This window comes from Anneissia japonica, unplaced genomic scaffold, assembly GCF_011630105.1.
Source record: "Anneissia japonica isolate Jap-2015-1 unplaced genomic scaffold, ASM1163010v1 scaffold287834_len5846547_cov211, whole genome shotgun sequence".
NCBI classification, from domain to species: Eukaryota; Metazoa; Echinodermata; class Crinoidea; order Comatulida; family Comatulidae; genus Anneissia; species Anneissia japonica.
The window spans coordinates 3,772,291-3,784,402 of record NW_022704992.1 but is presented as its reverse complement, the minus strand read 5'-3'; the positions used below and the strand labels follow the sequence as shown (position 1 = coordinate 3,784,402).

Sequence of the window (12,112 nt, the reverse complement as noted above, 5' to 3'; positions counted from 1 at the left end):
TATATATATACTGTATATACATGGATATGCCACGTAGAACAAGTGATTAAGTTCACTTATTGGCATATCCTTGGCGCTCGTGCCTAAAGAAATGAAATAAGTGCTTGTATCAATAAAGATATATTTTAATGTAATATTTAACGCAGAGGCTTCTCACAAGGCACAGCCTTGGTATCGTAAAGCCTCTGAAACAAACAAAATATACATTTTAAGACAATGAACAAAGCACTGCCTATAGTAATAACAAGGGAAAACAAAAGAAATAGGATTACAATCAAATCAATAATAAACTCGTATACAAATTTAGGTATAAGAATATGGTACAAATCTGATTAAAAAAATCACGTAGGCCTAGGCCTATAAAACATAGTATAGTACAAAATTGTTCTTTTTTTAGAATTGCACATAAACTGATACACGTGTCATACTTAACAAATTAGACATCATAAGCCTTAACAGAACATAGTCTCTATATAAATAACAAACATAATGATAAATGGATAAAACTTATCTATTGGCGCAGGTTTTCCACTCTGGTTACTGAATGTGTGATCCATTTGCTATACTTAGATATCATACTCCAGTGTGCAGTGTTGACGGGCTGTGAAATGGTTCACCCTATGTTTTCCAGCCCTATGTGGAAGCATTCCATGGAATATAAGTACCTCCCTGCCCCCACCCACCCTTCCAACTTCTCACCTAGAAATGATTTCCAGCCCTTGTTTGGGGTGAATTCAATTAAAAAAGTACATTATTTACAAAATATTAAAGGTAGTCGGTGAATAACAGTTCATTTCCTTCGTTCTGTTTTAAAGTCGAGAGTTGATTTTATATAAATGATAAATTTGCCTCTGACTCGTCTTCAGCGTCCGAATGCTCGCTACTAGGCTCATCAAGACTAGCCGGTCTACTTACATTAAGGCCGGTGCTTAGACTAAAAAAACTTGTACTACGTTGTCGCGGTTTTGGCGTCTCAATCATAGTGTCCTGCTTTGGAGCGCTTAATTTCCTCCGCCGTGCAAATATCGGTGGGGTGGTCAACTTCTTTTTACATTTATAATCGATGTAAAGTTTCTCAAATGCATTATGCACATCCTCGAACGATTCGCATACTGATAATTCATTGAACCCACAACCTAAAGCATTCGCAAGCTGTTCTCCTTCGCTTCTATCCACGAGTCTATCTCTTTCTAAATCAGATTTATTTCCTATGATCAATATTGCTGGGTCGTGTGCTGCGTTTTTCCGAGCTCGTGTGATTAAGAATTTAGAGCGCATTACTTCGTTAAAACTACATCTATCATTGATAGAGTACACAATGATATAAGCGTCTGCCCATTTGATCTTGTCTTCTGTCTTGTTCTCCTTGAATAGAACAGACGAATATTAATTTTTTAATATGATTTTTTTTGAAAAAAATCTAAACAAAAAACGTGAAGCTAAAACACCTCAAAGCCTAAAACTGTCTAAAACAATCAAACACCGCCCTCTATATTCTTGAAAAATATTTAGTTTCGTAACTCTATATTACATTTTTTTCCCTTGGTAAGTTTCGGCTGCAAGCCTTGACCAAAATGGCGTTAAGCAAGGTGCATTGACTTTTGTTTTGGTTCAACAAAAGGAAACATTTAAGATACCGCCCTCTATAGTTACAGTATTTTGTCAAAAAATGGAAGAATTATCGAGAGAAAATACATAATAAAACATAGACCTATGTGGGCCCACATGACTGAATCATCAAATTCGTGATTAGCTTGTAAATTTGCCTACCTAATAAAATAGGCATGACTAATAATTTATACAAGATAATGTCAAGTGATAGCTATAATACCGTTCATGCAAAGTCAACTTGCTTTGACAAAACTATAATAGGACATGCCAAAGCAATAATTGATGCACTACATACGTCTCAAAATTAACATTCGGTATGCAATAGTTTGGCTGAAAAACTAGGACTTTGCAAATTAATAATTAATTGTCAGGTAAATGTCAATTAACAAAACATTTAATGAAATAAATGTCTCTGATTTATTATATATAAATCGAATTGCAAACACAAAACAATGTCCAGGATACACAGGTCTACTTACGTATATGCGATAATTACATGTTTATTGTATCATCACATTCTCGGTTACAACATGTTATCATAAATTATACAGAACGTCTATAACCGAAAGTATTCACTTGTTTATTAAAAGATATAGAAGTAGTCATAGGTCACGTTAATACAAGTGGACGCATCACTAAACACAATAATTTCCTGGCATCTTACTTAAAGTGATACCGGCAATTTTCATATATAAATTGATGTTATGGGTTTTATTCCTATACTCTTTAAAAAGTAAATATCCGTCTTATTGTAGGCTGATCCAGGGAGGTAATTCGAGTTCATAATCATAAGCATTATAATCAATCATTGGTAGATTTAACGTTGAGGAATGTAAGTTAATATTTCGACTTACCTGGCCTGCGGTGTCCAATATTTCAAAATCAACCGGTGTCATTTCGCTAGCGAAGAATGTCCTGTGTCTGTACGTCATTTCTGTTGACAATAAAAATAGCAAGACTAAAAGTCTTAAAAATCATAGGTAAAGTCACATATGTTGCTACCAGGTATTATGTATAAAAACAACCACAAGAATAATGATTAAAATATTTTAGTAACGGTCTCTGCTAGGAAACACGAATTGTTTATTTGTATATTTCAAATAGTCACTAATAGCTTCAATAGACCTTCCCAGAATGTCAATCAAACTTACAAATGACTAATCAGAATTGCGCTAGGAATACGTGCACGTCTAACAAACACACGAGTTGTCCCAAAAAAACGCGCGTGTTCGCGTATGTTTTATGTTTTACGTTTTAACACTAGCATGGTTCTCACGAGAGACCTAGTACCGGATCGGGAGCTAACCGTTAGCACCTGTGTGAGAACGCAAGATCGGTTAGTGCTAACCGTTAGCGGTATCCGGATACCTAGCAAGCGCTATCGGTTAGCACGTTGAGCGCCTTCTATCATCAACCAAACACACGTACGCGTTTACAATTTCCAGTTTCTTATTGGCCAGTTGTTCGATCATCATATTCTTGGTATCCGGATCGGGATCTTCTCGTATGGACGCACGGTAGCTATCAGTTAGCAGGATCCGGATCCTGCTAACTGTTAGCTGCCGTGTGAGAACATAGCCACTGTCGTCGTGTGGGACCATAACAATAATATCCAAGGGACAGGGCTTAGCGGAAACGTCCACTAAAAATTAGAACATGAACTTTTTTTGCAATTAGCATATTATGCGCATAAATAACCCGTTTTATATGCGTCCTCATGGAGGTATAGCTTTTAGGTCGCAATCCATTTCTGCAAGCAAATTTGTTTACGACTTAGTTGAAAAATGCCTATAAATCATTTAAAATCTTCTTTTTTCGATCGGTGATTTAAGCAAACTACATGGTGATTACAATTAATGATCAATTCAACGTTATATTTTAATTTTTAGGATTTTTCTTAATATATTGGTGGCTGTATATTTTTAATTTCAGTTCTAAAAAGTGGTTTTCAGATTTTACAATAGAAGCAGGTTTATTTGTTAAAGATCTGAAAGAACGTTCATATTTAGCATTTAGCAACATATTTAGGTCATTAGGTCTATACTGTAATTAACAAACCACATCGGATAATATACAATTAGACCTTTGAACACCATGTTATGTATCCAATAAGTATGCAATACTTTATAAGTTTACCTGCGTATCTATAAATATCGATAATCATTTAATCATAGACCTTCCATTTACTCGTACATTCGCTGAACATTTAATCAAATTTAATTCCTTTTCTGTTTTGTTCATTTTTGGATCCACCTTTAGTATTGTCTGGTGTGTGCCAATGTTGCAAAAGTGATATCCAAATAAATATTGTATTGTTGCACAAGGCAAGGCAAGACAATCTGAAGCATCAAAATAACTGGGTAATATCGAACTAAGTAAATGGTCACTTCCCGACAGCATATAGGAAATAGGAAACATTCTTTTAAGCGTAAAGTTCGAACAGATAATGGGAAAAATAAAACTCACCTAAAGTTGGATCATATTCCCAAATAAACCGCCTCGTTATAAATCTGACCGTCAGTGCTAAAATAAAAATAAAAATAGCATTTTCTAAATTTAATTTAATGACGTAATACCTACGTAATATATATATATGTATGTATGTATATATAGTATCTGTCTCTTATACACATCTAGATGTGTATAAGAGACAGGTACCAACGTTTCATCCTCTTCATTATTATTATAATTATCGTACCGTCACTGTCATTAACTTTATCATTATCATCTTCATCATTATTACCTTTAACATTATCATTATTTAACATTAATGATAAACAGCATAGCGCTTTTATTGATATTTTCCACATAATTCTATCTCAAATATAACACTTTCGACAATATAGATAATCCAATAGGCCTAGTATGTGTCAATGTCCGAGCAGTTATTGTTCCGCAGGAGAGAGCATTTATTTGTTGCTAAGACGTGGATTTCAGAGAGAAAAATAAGAAAACCTGGCTTGATTAGTTACAGTAATTTAATTTTCTATTTTCTCATCGATAAGCCTGTCTGAAGAGGACCACTCTAACTCTATCAATAATGAACCTATATAAAGTTTTATTCGTATTTCGTATTTCAACATTGCTGCCGAGAAATTATTATGTCTATGACAACGATTGATCGACTAACATTAGAAGCACGTCAAGTAAGGAATGGATGTGGAGTTCGCTTTAAAATACAGTACATCACAGTGTGATGTAATTTTCTGGGATTAATCAGTAGAGAACGGATATTGCTGCTCAATGTAACTCAAGCTGAGTTTACACACTCAGTGACTATTAAAATACTGAACGACACAGGAATATATCCATTATGAAGGAATTTTTCCTTAGGCACGATTAAAGCTATACCTATACACCAACGTACCTGATTTAAAATACATTTCTTAAGGTACAGATTATTTGTGGTCCCACTGGAAGAGGGGAGAGGTTTAGGAGACCATGACCCCCTTAGAAACCAGTCACATTTTGTCGGGAATAAAAATAAATACCGGAACCGTTTCTTGAGTGTTGACAATGACACGCTAATAACATCCCCTGTGTGGAACATCAGTCTTGCTCTCTCTGACTAAGTTTTAAGTTATCTGTGCATCGGTCTGTATCTGTCCTCATATGATTTAAAAATTTAGAAACAACCCACATAAATTATTTAAAACAATCATCGGCACTAAACTCTGAATAACAAATAGGTAGCCTATATTATATCTTTTTTTGTATTTTTAAGCAGAATACAATTATTATTACACTACAAAATATGGAAATTATGGAAAATATGGAGTAGCCGCAATATACTAAATCCCCAAGCCCACTGAATAGGCGTCCCCAGCCCACAGACCTCCCGTCAGGGTCTTTCAGCCTCCCGTCTGGAAATTCCTGGTACCACCACTGTTCCACATTTCTAATCGCATACCTCACTGACATTGCGGTCATAAAACATCTTTATACACGTGGAAGTTTTTTTTTTCAAATTATTTTTTATGTTGTTTGAAATATAGATCTACATTATGATCTAACATTTTGCTATGATTTAATATACTCTAGACACTCATTTCGATAACCTTAATCTATTCTGAATAACAGATGTAATTCAAAGCTTAGTTGAAATACTTCCATTAATCCATTTAAAATAGTCGAATGTTTGGATGAAATACAGACATATTCGTTACAATGATATGAAAAAAAAATGTTGCGATAATGGCCGTGGCACAGAATCGTAATGTAATTTCCTAAGCTGTTGAGATATGATATTTAGTGATGCATAACTTCCGTTGATAAGTAAACCAGATAAATTGGAATCTTTAATTCTGGATATGAATTCGTACAGACCAAAGTGAATTAAGTGTTCAAGTCATCGCCTAATATAATAATATGGAGTGAGGTCTTACAATTACCAACATTATGGGTATTTCTGCACAGAATGATATTATCTCTTGTAGTTTTGTGAATATGACCATTCCATGTGTCATTGTTCGTTTTTGGGTGTAATACGTGGTTCTGGGTTAGTCATTACAATACAAATTTGTAAAATCTAACAAACTGAGCGAAAATATTAGGCCTAAGCTATATTGTCTTTGTAATAGCATTCTACTCGTATAATTTATTAAATGGGTCTTTACTGCGTGTCAATCACAATTATTGACCAATGATGAGAATGTGTTACTGGAGGGCCAGAAATACACGAATGTCCCACAAACACTAAAGGTTACGTGCGTTTATTTTGTCGTTTTGTGGTATCTTAGCAACAATGTCCAAAAGGCGGGGCTTAGTACCGTATGAGAGTCCAATATTAATTGAAACGAAAATACTGGTCCAAGTGTAAAATGACAGTACAGTAATTTGTCTGAAATGTTTAATAATTTTGTTTGCTCCGAAAATTCTTAAACGCAGGCCTAAACCCACTGATCTCTACTATTATAATGGCCTAAACCATTGCTAAAACCCCGGCACTCACTGAGGCCGACGGTTGTCGGCAGACGCGATTCTATGGAGTACGACGCACGCGCAGCATATTGTCCAACAGGGTTGGATTAGTCGGCCGACGGTCGTACGTACGACGCAGTGAGTGTACGGCTTTATAGACATTCTGAAAGTGGAGACCTTACAAAGCTAACAATTCATCTCGATGCTGATCATTATTCACGCTTAGCCAAATCACTTCTGAAGTTTAACGATGGCCACTTTGGATAATATCCATAAGAAAATCATTCATTGTAAATCATGTGTTAATACCAGGACAATATCAATTCGTTTGTGCAGAATATACTTATGACAATAAGAAGGATTGTATTAAGTCGACTTATGAATGAGTGTAGAAATAGTGACCTTCGTACACAAGTACTCTAATTATCGCGTATTTCTTACTGAAACATACTTGATTAATGTACTTATGATAAATACAGAACAATTAAGACAAGGGCACAGCAAGAACAAACCTAACAGCTACCGTATAACATACAACCATAACAGCAACAACCTCAACAATAATATTAATGAAAAATAAATAATAATAATAGTATTCATATTTGGGCCTAACATTCATAATAATATTCATAATAATATTCATAATAATATTCATAATAATAATAATAATAATAATAATAATAATAAAATAATAATAATAACAATATTATCAATAATAACAACAATAACGCTAAAATGTGTCCTATAATGGTCACATAATAGTGTATGTGCATTTCAATAACCTTCAGTTTAACATAGGCGCCGAATAACGAGGCTAATATAAAACTAATACTCATTTGCCACTCCCCACCCCCCTCCACACTTAGCAAAACACGCACAATTTTAATATACCCAAGCCGATTCCAAGCGATTAAGGAAGGGGTGCCGCAACCTAGCGCACGCACAACTCAGTACACTAACACACTATAAATAACCCAATACCGGTACATCTTTAAAGGCGAGTAAGGGGTTACCCTGGTTTTTAAACAGCCAATGTATTGAACAAAAAGGAGTAGGTACCCGTTTACCGGACCGGATTGCTCAGAACGAAGTGACCCAGGAGAGCTTAGAGTCGTCGTGTCGAGAGAGATTATATATCATGCAACCCAGTAAGAAAACTGGCAGAAATCTTCTTTCAGTAAGTCATGTTTTTTTCAGCGCCGTTGGTGTAGCTAATATTATTCTTGGTGTTTGAATGGTCGGAAATAGGATATAAGAATAATGTGATGATTTAAAAGGCCATAACAACGAAGATAGAAGGAGAAATTCCTCTGTATGAATACTGTCATTAGCACAAGGCGAAATCACGTTAGACTTCTAAGTGTTTTGTCACTCATGCATCATTATTATATTACATTATTAGCTGTTATTTCACGCAGACCTATTATTATAAGGATGAACAGATGTAAAAGCCAGAACAATAGTTATAGTGGCATTCTGTGATAACTGTAAATCAAGCTTGATGATGGGCTATTCGTTGACCCCTGCCTCATTAATGGACATTATCGCCATATAAGTTGACGTCAAAACTCATACGTGGTTGACCAAATCATAAACATCCTGGATGAGCTCTTGTCCTCTATGATTGACAGTGATACAGCCATCTTTTTACGACCATAAATAAAAGGGGACTCATGCAATACCAACTTGAGAAGGAGAATGTCATTTATTATTATTATTATTATTATTATTATTATTATTATTATTATTATTATTATTATTATTATTATTATTACTATTACTATTATTAATATTATTATACTATCATATCCAGTTACATCATTATTTTGAAAAAAGAAATGTTATATGTTTATCAGTGCATATGGGTGGGCGTTATACATTTATTTGATATTTTGGTCTACAATAGGCCTATTCATTAGGGAACAGGTATGCTATAAGGAATGATAAGACATTTGATTTGTACCATTACCAAATTTCTCAGAACAATAATATTATTTTTTTTTTTTAATTTTCCATCTAACACATTTAATCACCCTAGATACTAAATATTCTTGCAAATGTATATTCTGTTTGTTATACCGGTAAGTTTATTTTGTTTAAATCGTGTGGATAGTATAAGCTTCTGGTATTAACATGGCATAATACCGTACTAATCATTAGGAGTTTCAGAAATCTATCACACATTTAATCATCATCATCCTAGATACTAAATATGTTAAACCTTGCAAATGTATATTCTATTAATGTATGCGTACGTTCTTTTGGTTGGATAGATAGGACAATATTAAGAAGTATTGCAAAATCTTGGAAGTGTCATCCACTATTATAATCCATAGGCCTTTATAATTTATAATTCTATTTCAAGCCAACTGAGCCAGTAAACTATGAGGCTAAAACCTTATGTAACGTTACGTTTATTTGGTTCAAATCGTGTGGATAGGATAGGACAATATTAAAAAGTATTGTGGAATCTTGAAAGTGTCATCCACTATTATAATCCATAGACCTTTATAATCTATTTCAAGCCAACTGAGTCGGTAAAATATATTGTGACTTATATATATATATATTGACATTAGCATAAACAGAATAGGTGGCTTCGATTCTGAATCTTGATTCGAGCAACGATGTATGATTAGCCCTAGGCTTACTTGTACATCAAGGGGATGCTCAAGAGAGCTTCTGGTATTAACATGACATAATACTAATCATTAGGAGTTTCAGAAATCTATTGCCTACGACAATATCTAAATATGTGTAGGCGTCAACTTTCACAGAAATTCGATTTTAATAACGAGCTAATGATCATGAATTGTTCTGTGACAAAAGTTGATAAACCTTTTATTACCAGATTGAAGAGGTAATCAAATTGGTAAACTATTGCTACTAAAGGTCATTCATCAAAAAGCAGCATAAGCTCGTTATGCTTCGCAAAATCGTGATAATAGATACATATTGCAAGCATCCTACCGTACATCTTGTCTGAGGATTCCCCTTTGAACATTGCCGACTATAAACATTCGGGGCGCGGACGCATGGAAGCATTGACGAAACATAAACACTGAAGATTTCGATTTTTTCCCTTTCAGACACAAATATGTCCAGTTTGTTTTCCTAATAGCCCCTTTCAGAAATTTAGGTGACGATTCACCCGAGCAAACAAAACTTAACCACACGACGTTTCGACAAACAAGAAAACATAAAATACAAATAATAATTTCTATTTATTTATCAATATAGTTTGTTGAACTAGACCTACTTCTTCGATATTGAATGCTAATTGTAAAGAATATAGTCCTACTATATACGGTACCTTGCGGCAACCAAATAAATTAGGCCTACAGTAGGTAGTCAGTTCTACAGAATGAGCGACGTCTGATTTATTCAAGTTCATCTAATTATCATAAATTTGAATCGAATTGCATTCACTTGATTGACATTTTGTGGTAAAATATTAATATAGCCTATAACAATATAATAATGGCCTATAACTATAACCAAAAAAATATAATTGATTATTGCAATTTTTGTTAATCTCGTCCAAACTGTCACATTTTCTATATTAAATATAAAAACCTAGGCCTATGTAAATGATGTAATATCACACTTGTATTTTGGGCTGATTATGTCATATTACACCCACACCAAGAACACAAGCGAGATGCACAGCGAATGTTCGAACCCTGACCTCGAGCTTGAAAGACTGAAATACAACCACTGTGCCAACCGCTCTCTCTTTAACATGAATAAATCACAAAACTTGTCACGTGAATCTTTTGAACTGTGTGTCTGTCCGCACATGTTCATGTTGTGAGAAGAGTGAAAAGGCCAAACAAGGTAGGCCTATTTAATGTCATTTAACGGTAACACGAGGAGTATATACCACTTTAATTAGAAAATATATTAAGTACTAATGTTCACTAACTTTGTCGTCTTTTGACTCATATGTAGAATATGCATTGCAATATGAATACATTCGGAGAAATGTCAAATCGGTTCATTACCTTCCAATTACCTGAGTGTGCTCACTCAATGACAGTTTCTTGACACAAAATGAAGATTTTAAACGAAGTTATCATTACTTTTGCTGACAAAACAAATATCATTTGCATATTATTGACGCCATTATAGGAACGAGCCTTGTTGCCGAATACATTTCTTGATGAATGAAGGTTTAATGACAGACCATTCTATAAAGTTAAAGGCGGATTTTCAAATAAACAAGGAGTAAATGATGATTATATAACGTACTCATGCCTAATTATACCGGATATTTTCAACCGCATGAGTGTATGGAGCTACCACAATGCACTCATCAAGACCATCAATTATCAGTTACCTGTTCATTCCTGGCCTATAACAAGTAAAAATGTTGGTGACGCTAGCGTCATTAACGATGAAACCCAAAGGGTTTCTGCTATTCTTCACTAACGATGTACTAATAAGCACTAAATAACCATTAGGCATAGGACAAATTGATGAGTATTAATGCCCAACCAAATCCCAGGATTTATCATGCCATTGATTTATTTCGTTGATTTAAACATTTATAATACATGAGACTAAACAAAAATGACATACAAGTTACGTTGACACATAACATAGACCTCCTTTAGAGGATTAATTAACACTTTGTCTGTCTGGGGTGGTTTAAAGGTTTAGCTGACCCAAACTAAACATTAACTTATTCCTGACACGCTTTCAAAAGACAGGTAAAAAGAAACACTAAAACATATTTTTGCACTAAGAAGATAACTGCCAAACATTAAAATAATTCTATGTTTAAAAAACTAAACAGCATTAATACATATTTGCATAAACATTCTATGTTTAAAAAGAAAGTATTTAGGCCTACTGTACTGAATTATGCACATACTAATAGTAATTAGCGACAGATGCCCAGACGTCTAATTGTCCTTATGGGCATTTAATAACGACGCCGGGTAAATTGTTGAATACACTTGAGGATTCGAGCAAAATAAATTTACCGTTAAAAAGTGTTTCTAACTCGGTCAGTGGTGCATCCGGGAGTTGGCAAAAAAGGCGTTTCCACCATCCCAGTATTACACACCCACCCCACTTCCTCCGCCATAGCATCCTTGAGCCCAACAATAGGTAATTCGTGAACTGAAACCGTTCTCTTTCGACCATCCGCCTTCTTCAGACAATAGCAGTGGTGGATCCAGGATTGCAAAATAGAGGGGCCCGGGGAGGTACTTTTACAGAATGAGGATCTATACCACCACAGCCCCACCATGGTTGGGACTGAGGTAAGAAAATTTGTGATTATTGTTAAAATTTGAATATAATTTTCTTTAAATCTCCATTAAAAAAAATCGAACAATTTAGGGGTGGGGGGGGGGCGGGTCGGCTGCCCCATCCCCTTGAATCCTCCACTGAACAGGTGCCTAATTGCCACTCGCACCATCCCGGCAAAAGATTCTGGATCCACCACTAAGCATTGTCAGGGTCGCACGCACCCCCTCCCCACAAAATAAAAACAAAATTACTCGCGCGCCCCCTCCCCACCAGTCGTCCCCAAAAATTCACGGTTAAGTAGTTAAAAATCACCTAAAATCAC

The 12,112-nt window shown here is 34.9% G+C and overlaps 1 protein-coding gene across 2 annotated transcripts in view; it reads right to left on the bottom strand.

Moving 5' to 3' along the window:
- Positions 1–16: 16 nt before the first annotated feature.
- Positions 17–12,112, bottom strand: part of LOC117104970 (ras-related and estrogen-regulated growth inhibitor-like) — a 33,159-nt gene continuing 21,063 nt past the window's right edge. For both annotated transcript variants that reach the window (XM_033245949.1, XM_033245948.1), the window contains 3 exons: positions 4,078–4,134; positions 2,466–2,545; positions 17–1,365 (listed from right to left, as the gene is read on the bottom strand). In XM_033245949.1, the coding sequence (XP_033101840.1) occupies positions 829–1,365; positions 2,466–2,545; positions 4,078–4,134 (674 nt within the window). In that variant the 3' untranslated portion in view covers positions 17–828. The remainder of the gene's footprint in view (positions 1,366–2,465; positions 2,546–4,077; positions 4,135–12,112) is intronic.